This window comes from Centruroides sculpturatus, unplaced genomic scaffold, assembly GCF_000671375.1.
Source record: "Centruroides sculpturatus isolate CEXI.00-Female unplaced genomic scaffold, Cexi_2.0 scaffold224, whole genome shotgun sequence".
Classification (NCBI taxonomy): Eukaryota; Metazoa; Arthropoda; class Arachnida; order Scorpiones; family Buthidae; genus Centruroides; species Centruroides sculpturatus.
The window spans coordinates 91,226-105,175 of NW_019384419.1; the positions used below are offsets into that span (position 1 = coordinate 91,226).

Here is a 13,950-nt window from a genome sequence, read left to right on the forward strand (position 1 = left end):
TTCAAACTTTCTTCATTGAAATGCGGGTATTTTTTTGGATCCTGATCCTAAATTCGGCGCGTGGAATTATAAAATAAATTCCGAACGTTTCTAGAATAATATAAAAGTTTAGAAGTTATATAAAAAAAAAAAAACACAAGCTAAGAAACTAGAGAAATCCATCGTTTGCGCTTCGCTTCGCGTTGCAGGCGCGTAGCATTTTAAAGCAAAATACAAGTTATTATCGCATTATTTTCGATAAAAATGTATTCGATTTAAAGTTTTTTTTTTTTTTTAATAATTTAAGTAAATAAATAATTAATTTTCTGCAGGTTTAGGTCTACGAAACGTTAGTCGCTTCCAGTCGCGTCCAGTCGCGAATGAAAGCGACGCGTGCGTGCGAAGTGTATTGTATCTTGCTTCGTGCTAGATGAATCTTTTAAAATTATTCCAAATAAAATACTTTATTTGCATAATAAACAAATTAAGAAAAAATACGAATTAAATTAATTTTATAAACAGCATTTTAATTAAATTATTAGTTTCTATTCTATTAAATATTTCAGGTTTTTATATAGGTTAAAAGTCTCATATCCTCTAAAAAATATTTCAAATTAGTTACTCAGAAATTATTATTATTTTTATTATTTTAACACGTTTTAAAAAATAAATTTAAATAAATAAATTTAATACGCAAAATGGAAATATTAATATGCGCGCCGCGACTATATCGCGACGCGACGCGTAAGAGTCCTGTTCGATTACGCCGCAATATTGTCTATAAAATAAAGAAGTATACGATAAAAATGTTAATAAAATGGTTAAAAATCATTTATAAATGCATTAAGACAGTTTATTTTATAAAATAATTAATTAATTTTTAACAGTAAGTGATTTTTTTGGCTCGGAAGGTTGTCGCGCACGCCGACGCGTCGTAAATCTAACAAGAATTTTCAAATTTTAGCGATAAAAACAATAATTTTTAAGATAAAACGAATTTTATTTAATTTTTTTAATGTTATATAAAAAATTAATTCAAATTCCTTAACTTTTAAGGTTATAAACAGCTGAAAAACTTTATTTCCGATAGTTTTAACGAAGTAAAACGTTCGGAAATAGAAAAACAAATCTCCATTAATCTGTAGTTTTCAGTGATAAATAACTTAAATTCTTTAGATATAAGAAGTGACAGGCAGACAGACTTACAGACACTTCGGATGGTAAGTAAGCTCGTGAAGAATGCTAACGTTTGAGCTGATAATAGAGTGATATTTAAGAATAAACAGACGGATAATTCGGAAATTACGAACAATTTACAGTTATATTTGGAAATAATTGATTTAAAATTATAGAAAATTTTATAATTTTAAAGAATTTTAAATTATAAAATTAATTATAAATAAAGTATAGATAAAATATTAATTTTAATTAGTACATTAAGCTTTATCACATGGTCATGTAATGAAGATTTAAAAATTTAAACTAAATGAAAATTAAAATTTTATCTATCTTATAATGTTTAATCTAATGATGATTAAGGCTTTATTATGAATAAAATACAGTCGACTCCCCTATAACACTGTTGATAATACCGTTTTATATGAATTCCGTGTTGTACGAGTCACTTAGATTTTACAAATACGTGTGTCGGACTGTGAACGGCTCACGTATTTGTAAAATCTAAGTGACTCGTACAACATGGAATTCATATAAAACGGAATTATCAACAGTGTTATAGAGGGTCGACTGTATGAGATAATTAAAATTTTATTTGCATAGATTTTAATGTTATTCTTTCTCTGTTCTAAGCGGTTTTGAATAAGATTCGTGTTAGAAAAATATAAAAAAATTTTTAGTTTATCGAAACGATTTACACTTTATTGCATTATTTGTCTTGTTTAAAACAGTTGGGACGACTGTAGACTGTTTGGTGTTGGTACGCTTGATGGTTCCTGAAAGCAGAATAGGACGTTCTCATTCCTCTTTACTTGTAGGCAAGACGTTTTAATTTCCTGTCGTTCCATTCTCAGGATCCATTCCCCACTCCATTCTCAGCTACAAGACGTTTTCATTTCCCGCTCCATTCTCAGGATACAGCACATTTAAAATCCCCACTCCATTCTCAGGATACAGCACGTTGCCATTCTCAGGATACAGAACATTTTCATTTCAATTCTTTAAGAACTATCAAGGAAACACATCGTTTCCTCACATACTTCTGAGAATAGAAACGTCCTATTTCCATTCTCAGATACTACCAAATACACCAAGAACGTTTTTCACAGCGAAAATCCTTTCACAAGCGACCAATAAACCATTAAAGAAAGACCAATACAGTCGACCCCCCTATAACACTGTTGATTATACCGTTTTATATGAATTCCGTGTTGTACGAGTCACTTAGATTTTACAAATACGTGAGCCGTTCACAGCCCGGCACACGTATTTGTAAAATCTAAGTGACTCGTACAACATGGAATTCATATAACACGGAATAATCAACAGTGTTATAAGGGGGTCGACTTGTATTATTTCAGTGTGTTTTAATACACTTTTAGTGCTTACTCCAGTAATTACACGAATGTACAATGATTTTAAAAGATTGCTCAGAAACTCCTATAAATTTTAAATAATACGAAAAAGAAAATTAAAGAAGCTATAAATAAATAACTTTGAAATTTATAGAAAAAATATTATAGAAACTGTAAATTTTCTATAACTTTTTTTTTTCGATAAATCGTCTAGAAAATGTAAATTTTCTGCCAAGTGATGCGGAAGTGAGGCCAAAAAAAGATACAGGTAATGCCACTTTCTTGCTAATGGAAATGTGCCAGAAAACGTATTTAACACGGGCTGTGACAAGTTATCATAATTTGTCATAAACGTACCGGATGTATGGAGACTTCAATGAAGAAAAAAAGAAATAAAAAATACAGATAAATATATCTACAATGACATGATTGGCCATTATTAAAAAATCTGTCGGAGTTAATGCAATAATGGATGCTTTTTAAGCATTAAATCAAACGTTAAAATGTTAACGATGTCTACTTTTTATTTTTTTTTTTTAAATTCAAATTAAATTTCCTAGTTAATTTTAAATCTTAATGTTATATGTGTGTGTTTCCCCCCCTTTTTTTCGAAAATTTGACGAATTAGAAGATACATTAAATAAAATTATGGAATGTCTTGTACGGATTTTTTTTACAGAAAAAAGTGCTTAAAAATGTAGTAAAATGAATTAAAATGTTACTGAAATAAATCAGTAAGGTACAAATATGAGTTACAAAGCTGTAGAGTTAGTGACTGTTATAAAGTTACAGTTTTATTTATTTTACTACTCAAATAAACATAATTCAATTTAATATTTGTGATATAACCTTCATTTTCTAAATTCTGCAACGTTTTAAAACTATTTCCAACGTAACTTTTAATAAAAGAGGGGTCAGTAAAGAGAGTTGGGCCCCAGAAAAGGCCCACAAAATTTAAGTTTTTTTTTATATACTGTAGAGAAGATATGGCCTATAACTCTGCACGTAAAGGCCTTAAAATTTAGTTTTCTAACATTTAAAATGTTTATAAGATTACAGAAAACACACTTACTGGCATCACTAGATATACAAGTTATACAGGTGCAGCATACTAGAACATAAAAATAATTAATTTATTATTAAAAATCAGTCTAATCAATCAGATATTTAATTAAATTTTCAACATAGGATTGTGTTTTATTCATTTCTTCCTGAATTTTTAACGTTAAATTATTATTCAATAAGCTACTTCATCCCTCCAATCAGGTATTCTAAGCATGTGTTTTTAGTACATTAATTGCATACTAAGGCAACAATTGTGAAGATTTATCAGGAAATTTAATAAAATATTCTTATTTTTTGAGTGTTTTTTATTATATTTAGCTTATAATTTAGTGTGTATGAAGTAGTAGAGATTTTTTCTCTACGGATTTGGGCGCTTTTGGTTGCATTTATGGGCCAATACTTGCATAAATTTGATAAATTAACCTTCCAGAAACGATCTTGAATTCGTGTAGCACGTGTGTTAGATATTTTCTAAGCCATAAATAGCTTTAAAATAGTTTTAATTTAGCTCCTGTGCCTTATTTAACTCAGGCATAGGCCGTTTCGAGCGCTGGCCACGTGAAGTTTTGCGTGTCTTCTTCACGTTTGTAACACCTAAATAGGCGCCAGTTTCCTATAAAAGTTCTCCGAAGAGGCTTCCCTTCTTGGTACGTGTCGCGTTGTTATAACCAAATAAACCAAACCCTGAAGAATCCCTATTTTGAGGGTAAAAACCCCAATCTGGTAACCCTGTCTTTCAGTACATCTTGTTTAATTTGCCGTAGAAAAGTGATTGCAGTTATATTCGAGAAAAATTTATAATTATTTTCTAAATATTTACAGTCAAACCTCCGATAAAACCCACCTTTAAACAGCGACCATTTCTCCAGAAACTTTAACAAAAATGCGTACAAAATAACCTCTATACAACATCACCTCCGAACAATGGTGACTTTTTGTGTTCCCATCGGTACGGTTGTTGTTCGGAAATTCGATTGTATTTTATGAGTAATTACAATAAAACCTGTCCAAAACGGAACCTGAACAAAGCGGAAACCTGCCTAAAGCGGAAAAACTTCGAAACGGAGCGATTTTCTGTGTTAAAAAAACCTGTTCAAAACGGAAACCTGCCAAAATATTCGGTGCCGTGCAATTCCGGTTTACGCAGATTTTACTGTATTTATTAAATTAATTGGGCAAACTGTGGCTCTCGAAGGCTTATTTAGCCCATTAAAAATGAAATTTTTTAACGAATTTTAGAGTTTTTCGATATAACATCTTCGCAAGGACTGTAAGAGGCAAGATAGATGCGATCCAGATCCTGTCTACGTGCCAAAAGTAATATTAATAAGATCCGTAAACAAATAAAAATCTTTTTTCGTTGCTTGTCAAAATAAATTTTAATTTATATCATTCAAGTCATATATTTTTACGTAAAAAATTAAATTTTGGAGGCCCTTTTGTGTCCGTGGGATAGACGAAATATCCCTGAAGACTCACTCTATCTAGACCTGTGTTTGCACCTCTCTCTCTCTCTCTCTCTCTGGACTTTTATCTACGCCTGAGTAACTCAATTTACATACAACTTTAATTAAGTAACAAGGTTGTCTACAATGTTTTTAATTCGGAAGACAAAAAGATAAATAAATAAATTTCATGAAAAAATAAGGGAAACGATGTAATAAAAATCGTACTGCTCCTGCATACGACTTAAAGGGAAAGTAAAGGGACATTTCGTCACAATACTTCAGTGTAACGACTGTTAAAATAAATTTATTCTTATAAAATATAAAATTATTAATTAAAAGAAAAAGAAAATGAGGATAAAGAAAGAAGGTGATGATAAAGACAGAAGAAAGATGCTGACGACGAAGTAAGAATGAACAAAAAATAAATGATGGTAAAGGAAGAAGAAGGATGATAAAGACAGAGGAAAGAAGATGATGACGACGATTATGAAGAAAGAAGATGATAAAGACAGAAGAAAGAAGATGATAAAGACAGAAGAAAGAAGATAATAAAGACAGAGGAAAGAAGATGATGACGACGATTATGAAGAAAGAAGATGATAAAAACAGAGGAAAGAAGATGACGACGATTATGAAGAAAGAAGATGATAAAGACAAAGGAGAAGATGATAGAGACAGAAGAAAAATGATGACGCCAATGATGGAGAAAGGGTAAAAGAAAGAAACATGAAACGATAAAAAAAGAAGATGATGATGGAAAAAGGAAAAAAAGAAAAAGAAAGAAAGAAAGAAAGAAAGACGAGAAAGAAAAAATAAAGAAAATCTCAGAAGGGCACTTATTCCTCTCAGCCACTCCCGTCTCCTGCCATCTGCCTGGACGCTCTTATTAAGTAATTGCAATATTAAACAGAAGATAAAAATAAGTGTAAATAATCAGAATAATTGAAAAAATAAAAATAAAAATAATTAAAGTCCGTGTAAGTTGATTAAATATCCTACGGTAGGATGGTTAGTATTCAGAGTATGAGTTACAAGATCACAACGTCATAAATCATGGCGAAAATATAGGTTAGAGGCAAAAATCTGTATCTAGTAATAGACAAAAGTTCTATTAACGATATTATCCTTACCAAAAATAGATGAGCTATTTAAAATATGTTTTTCTGGGATATTAATATAGATAAAGATATTGATCTCATTTACGTTTATTACATTATTCAATACGATTCAATAAAGAGAAACTAGGATATGAAGGGGCTCGGGACTGGATTTACCATAGACAAGTTACAGTTTAGGGCCTCGTGCTTTAAATTTATTGTTATTTGGTAGAAAAGGAGAGGCATTAATAGATTAGAGTGGAGAAAGAAGGCCCTCTTAAAGCAACAGCTTCGGGGTCTTATACTTTTACACGTATCAGAAGGGCCTGTTATATGTTATAGCTTAGGGCCTCAACAATTGTAAATCCAGACCTGCTGACACTACTAACAGTTTGAATAATTCGAAAAATTGCTTTAATAATTTTATATTAAGAGTAAAAATACTTTTTAAAGATAGATCATATTCCATTATGTTTTACTATGAAGTACCATATTCTATTGCAAGACTAACAGAATTTGGGACTTCAAGAGAAAAAAATAAAGATTGAAAAGTAAGGAAAATGCTATAAAAATATATAGGAAAGTCCCATATTCTATTATACAATGTAAAAAAATATGAGACTCTGTTGTATCTTTACATTTATGCACTTTTGTATATTACATTTTCCTCTGAAGTCCCATAACTTATATCCTATCCTATAACAAAATACAAAAACTTTAAAGGAAAAAAATAATAATAATAACAGAATATAAATTTTAATTCTGTTAATCCTATAATATAAGACTCCTTCAAGTCCTAAATTACAGAACGAACGGAATAAGGAACTTTAAAGGAAAATGTATACAGGAAAACTCCATTAAGTTATCTCTTACAGAATGTAACTGAATTAAGGACTTGGCCCTGTTACATCTTTCAAGTTAATGATTTAATTTTTAATTTAAGAAGTAAATCATCAATAATTAAGTGTAAATAATAGAAAAATATATAGTTTTATGTGGTTTTTACACGCAACATCCTAATACATCCACATCACCTATCTCCTTGTACTAATTTAAAATGGCGAATAAACAGGAAAATAGTTTTGTTATACATAAAAGAAACCCAATTTCTCTTGCAAATGTTAGAGATGTTTCTCATTAATTATGCTTTGGATTGCGTGGTACTGCCATTCGTTTTTAGTGGTGTTAAACGGCACGTGCGGTATTATTGTCAACTAAAGAACCAATAACTTCCGTTTCCGGTTGTAGATTATCGTCAAAAATCAATAAATGCCTTCTTTTGAATGTAATGAATTGACAAGAGAGAATAAAGCGTATAATAAACCAGTTACAGTAGATTAAAGGGTGTCCTAAGTTTGAATATTGGCTAAATCATCCTCCTCTAAATATACCAAATAATGTAGTCTCTTTCCTCCTAGATATACTAAATAATGGTATATGTAAAAATGTAAGGCACTAAGCTACAGCTCGTTTAGTTTACATGCAAATCTGGCCCAGAGTAGATACATTAGACTCGCATATATAAATACTAAAACTATACAAAGTAGATGAGTTGATATACATAAATTTAATTCAAGTAATTAAATGCAAATATATATTCACAGACTGACATACATACAGACGTACAAATATAAATACTAATTTACAGATAAGCATATTTTATAGCATCAAAATTTCTATTTTACTAAAACTGCAGCTAATAAAAAAAAATATATATATATATATGTAGCCTATATGAAATTATATTTAATTTTATAAATTTATTATTAAATCTGATTATTAAATCAAGATTATCTTTCTTACATGCATACAGGCCTCACAGATATCAAGAAAGATTAATTAAGAGGTCCTTCATGATATGAGATAGCTTAGGGCCTCATTCCATTGTCAAAAAAATAATTAATATATATTGATATTATCCAATATTATATAATAAAGAATGTAGGGCCTCTTGTATGTCTTAGTTTAGGTCTATGAGTTGTTTAAATCCAGCCTTTCCAGGCCCCAACATATTAAAAACAATTGTTATCAATGAGAAATCAACAGGACCTCTTCTGACCTTGTGATAGTTAGGTCCTTTAAATTTAATTTATAGCAATTATTATTGTAATTGCTATAAATTAGAATTAATCAATCTCATCTCATAAACTTTTAAATTTAGAAAATTACCAGAATAATGTAATATCTCTTAATGTTGATTTATTGTTCACATTCAAATTTATTATGTTTTTTTTTCCATATTGTTAATGAACTGTATCTTATTTTTTTTAAATCATTTTTTATCAACTAATAAATAAAACATGAAGATAAATACATTCCATTAATAAGTTTAAAATGAAGTTAATAATGCATTAATAAATAATCTTTTTTTCTTTTTAATTTAAAATATTTATTTATCATTCATTCATTATTCATTACATTAATGTATTTTTCTTTGATATTTTATTAAGGAAAGAATAATTTATTTTGTATAAAATAAATAAGAATGCTCACACTTATATAATTATTTTTATGCACTGTATTCTGTATTGTAAAATGTACATTTTTTAAATAGTATAATATACTAAAACATTTTAATTTACTAAAAAACAATAAATTTTGTAGTATATTATGTTACTATAAACTGTAAAAATCTATAATGTAGAAAGTTAAAGCTTGTACACTGCATAAAAATGCAATTTATGTAGCACCTACAGCATAATTAAGTAGTGGAGCAACTTATCATGTAAGTATTTTAGCATTTTTAAGTTATTTTATTCAAATTAAATTATTATTTATACTATCAAAAAATATTATTGTGATAAACAAACAATGAAAGATAAATATTTTAAATTAAAAAAAAAAATTATTAGTGCATTATTAACTGCATTCCAAACTTACTAATGAAATCTAATTATCCTCTTGTTTTATTTATCATTTATTAAATTTTGTAGTATATTTCAGTAATATACTGTGCTACAGCAATTTACAGTTAGTAGAATCAGGGCTGGTGGCTCAGAGGCCTTAGACTGCCACCATTGCTCAGAGGGGCCCTATTTTAACTAGATAATATATAAAACATAACTAAAAATAGAAATTGTTTATTATCAATATTTGATTTTTACTTTTTACATTATAAATTTACAATTTTGAGACTCTACAAGTCTATTTTATATATACAATATTATTCAAGCTATAATATAAATTATTTGTTTTATAGAGAAGTTTTATTTTTCATGTATTATATGATATTTGAATCAGTTTATTAGTATGTTATTTATTCAACACATCATATGATATTTAAATTATATTTTTTTATGACTTAATTAGACAAACTGATTTAGTAATTTATATATAAATGTCAACAAAATTTTTGTATTTTTTAATGTTAAGTGTATTGAAAGTAACTGCATGAATAAGATAAACAATTATGATAAGTAAATATAGGTTAAGGTTATGTAATTACAAGATTGCATGTTATATTACAACTTAATACATAGTCAGAAAAGTTCTTTAATTAATTCTGCAAGGAAATTTTACATATACAATACATGTAAAATTACTTTATAATTATAACTGTAATTCTAAGTTATGTGCAGTCAAACCTCTAAAAGACGGCCGCTGATGGAAACATAAAAAATGGTCATTGTTTGCAGGTTATTTTTGTGTGATTTCTAAAGGAAGGTTGCTGATAAAATGGCCGCTGTTTAGAGGTGTTTACAGGGAATTGTGGCCGTTATTAGAGGTTTGACACCTTTAATAAAGGCAGCAATTTCCTGTAAACACAAAGATATGCTACTAATTAACATAAGTATTTCGTCTTAGCTTCAAAAAAGGTGGCCTGAAAGGGATCTTTTATATTAAACATGTTAAGCTAAAGTTTGTTTTTATTACCTTTGGAGAAAGGTGGACCTCCCTCTCAAGACCCTGATTTAATTAGTTTTATGATGCTATTACTTTAAATAAGATAATATATAAAATTTATTTATATATATTTATATAAAATGATATTACTTTGCAAAACAATTCAAAATTGGAAACGAAAATTAACATTTTAATGTAGTGTGATGTTGAATCCTCAACGTAGAGATTATATTAACGTGTATTATCAAGTAATAAAAGAATTTGATACAACTAAAATTGTAAAATTATTATGATTTTACATATTTAAATATGCTTTGATTAAGCAAGTACGTTATATACAGTAACATATATAAGTTTTAGATGGGGTGGGATGGGATGTCCTTTAATCCATTCGTAAAAATCTACAATCCTAATGACAAGTTCATTTTCTTTTTAAATATGTAATTATGCAATATATGACTGATTTATAAGGGATTTATAAGTATTCCACTGTCCTAACTATGGGAGTTCGCAGAAAATTCCTATGAGGAGGGAAAGCTTGGAGACTTGAAGACAAATACATCAATAAACTTTTTATTTAATTTTTGAGGTTTTTTCAAAAATAGATTATAGAATACAGTATTGCATAAAAGCATCCCACGGTCAAGTGTGTAAGATTACCTATTTCAATCACTTTTACGATTATAATTTGTAGAATTTTTTACTCAATCCTAGAGAGAAGCAAGTGCTTCGTTTGCCCCCCCCTCTGCACACACCAATGGCAAGCTAATGGTCGGGTCTATTTATAATAATACACCCAAGTAAGGACTATGTATAATAATATACCAGTCGACCCCCCTAAAACACTGTTGATTTTTTCCGTTTTATATGAATTTCATGTTGTACGAGTCACTTATATTTTACAAATACGTGTGCCGGGCTGTGAATGGCTCACGTATTTGTAAAATCTAAGTGACTCGTACAACATGGAATTCATATAAAACGGAAAAATCAAGTGTTATAGGGGGGGTCGACTGGTACTTATATAATTTTGTATATAACGTGTTTTTAAGCTGATATAAGCTATAAAAAATGTTTTTTTGTTTTTTCCTTTGAAATATTCGCAGAAAACTTTCAAAAATGACAATAAAATCGTTTTTGGGTAGAGAAAAAGCTTTCGAATGATTAAATAATTTTTATCAATCGTAAAATAACGTAAAGTAGACTTATAATATACTATAATGACGATAAATTCGTAAATAAAAGTAGGTCGAAGAGGCGCCGAACGAACGACGTAAGAAACGAATATGTGACTAGTTGGCCTCGAACTGCATATATGTCTGCTCCGGTTTGTTTAATGATTTAAAACAGTAAAGCACACACGAATCGGTAGTCGACCTTGGATAGGGAAAAGCGTAATAAAAAGGGAAAGGAGGAAAAGATGTGGAGGGTAGAAGTCTCGAAACTTAAGTAGTGGAGCAACTTATCATGTAAGTATTTTAGCATTTTTAAGTTATTTTATTCAAATTAAATTATTATTTATACTATCAAAAAATATTATTGTGATAAACAAACAATGAAAGATAAATATTTTAAATTAAAAAAAAAAATTATTAGTGCATTATTAACTGCATTCCAAACTTACTAATGAAATCTAATTATCCTCTTGTTTTATTTATCATTTATTAAATTTTGTAGTATATTTCAGTAATATACTGTGCTACAGAAATTTACAGTTAGTAGAATCAGGGCTGGTGGCTCAGAGGCCTTAGACTGCCACCATTGCTCAGAGGGGCCCTATTTTAACTAGATAATATATAAAACATAACTAAAAATAGAAATTGTTTATTATCAATATTTGATTTTTACTTTTTACATTATAAATTTACAATTTTGAGACTCTACAAGTCTATTTTATATATACAATATTATTCAAGCTATAATATAAATTATTTGTTTTATAGAGAAGTTTTATTTTTCATGTATTANATTTTAATGAATAATTTATGACTTTTACAACTCTTGAATAGCCAAATGAGTTATTATGAAGAGGAATAGCGGAGAAAATAGCATAAAAGCTAAAGTATATTTTGCTCAAATTTAAATCGTTTATTAGGTTAAAAATATTGAAAAAAATAATCTAGTAATAAATTCATTTTAAAATACATTTAGCATTTAAGAATAACAACAATAACAACATTATTATTATTAACGAAAATATAAAAACATTTAAAATTTTATTAAGGAAACCACTAATTAATAATAAAAATAAAAAGAAAACATTTAAAAAATTAAAATTAATTAGAAATATATCGAGTTTATACAATAAACTGAGTTTTAAAAATGACTTTCAAATGTTAATCGTCTCGAAGTCATTGGTGTCGAGAGTAGTTTTCAAGATGGCGGTGTCCATGTGTAGAAATGTGTTCGGTCCAAAACTGAAAAACTTCATTAAAATTTATAGCTTAAACAGTTACGTTAATGTTAAATATGGTAAGTAATTGAAATAAAGTAGCTTCTTTATACTTTTGCATGTAATTTTAAATATATTTATCGATGAAGTAGTGTTTAGACAGAATAAGTATGGGTCTCTTTAGCACAATAACTGGTTAATGTTTGCAGTAAATTACCAATTAGTATGTATTTTTTTTAATAATCGATGCTTCTGTTAAGCCATCCGAAGTATGAAATCATTATTAAGGTATTTCATAAGTTTTTAGTGATGTGAGTTTATCTTAAGTTTTCTTTGGTACAACTCAGGCTCTGCCTTACGTATTAATGTTAAAATGCCAACTTTGACCCTTAATACCTCCACAACCAATGAACCGATTTATATGAAATTTAAAATAGTTAGTGTTCATGATGAGTAATATTGTCGTGTTAAATTTTGAATAAATTCGTTGGATCGTTTTGGACTTACGCAATCAGCATTTTGTCGACTAGATTTACAAGAGAAAATGACATCAAGCTACCGAGGAGGAGGAGTTTACATATACAATCTAGGAGGAGTTTACATATACAATGGGTGATCGGTTAACGAACAGTTCGGATAGGGAACAAATTGGATAACGAACACTTTCGCGAAAGATTTTTATGATCAGACAACAAACACTTTACTGAACAAACATAAAAAGAAGCAACGTAAAATAACGAATACCGATTGATTTTCTATTGTCTTCAGGTAACAATTCGAAACCTTTCGGAGCGTGGGAAACATCAACATTGACGCTCAACCTGATACCAAACAGATAGTATTCCTCCGGATTTTGAAACTCTCCCTTGTAATTCCAGCTTTTCGTTTACCTTTCTGACAAATAATTTTTTATAGTCTCTGTGAGACTGTCAGATGGGTACTTGTTAAGTTTTGTGTTGGGATTTATTTACGAAAGGTGAAAGTTCAACTATCTCATCGGATATTTGTTAATGTTTTAAAATGAAGAATACCAAGAAACTCGGAGAGTTGATTTCTGTTCTCTGAATTTTTGTAAATGCTTTTCTGCACTTTTTATTTAAAAAAGAAACTGATAATATTATGGAGCCTAAAAAGAAGTGTGTCAAGAACTGCTCACCGTAGAAACCAAGTAAGAGATAATACCAAGGTAGAAAGTGGGCACAAGATGTCTGATGTTGCTAGGCAGTAGGGAGATGGCTTGAACAGGTCTACAGTAGGCACAATCTTAGCTATGAAAGATATATCAAGAAGTCTCAAGATGCTAATGGAGTAATGAAAATCACATCTGAGAAATAAAGAGCATTTTAGAGCTCATATTGGAACCTGAAACTGATCTGATGACAGAAGAACTCCAAGAACTCTCAAATGAAGAATACCAAGAAACTTAGTGAGATGTGTTTTCTTTTGAAAAAGAGGACCAATGTTGACATCTGCTACTAAAGATCTTTTGAAGAAGTGGGAGGATGTCAGAACAACGCTCATCCAAGTGGCATCCAAACCAGAATAAGGTTAATGGGGTTGGGGATCTCTACAATTACAATACTATTAATTACTTC

At 29.1% G+C, this 13,950-nt stretch overlaps 1 protein-coding gene across 1 annotated transcript in view; it reads left to right on the forward strand.

Moving 5' to 3' along the window:
- The first annotated feature begins 12,328 nt into the window (after window positions 1-12,328).
- LOC111619331 (heat shock protein 75 kDa, mitochondrial-like) overlaps window positions 12,329-13,950 on the forward strand; it is a 108,919-nt gene continuing 107,297 nt past the window's right edge. Inside the window, exon 1 of the mRNA XM_023361041.1 lies at window positions 12,329-12,435. Coding sequence (XP_023216809.1) covers window positions 12,342-12,435 — 94 coding nt within the window. The 5' untranslated portion in view covers window positions 12,329-12,341. The remainder of the gene's footprint in view (window positions 12,436-13,950) is intronic.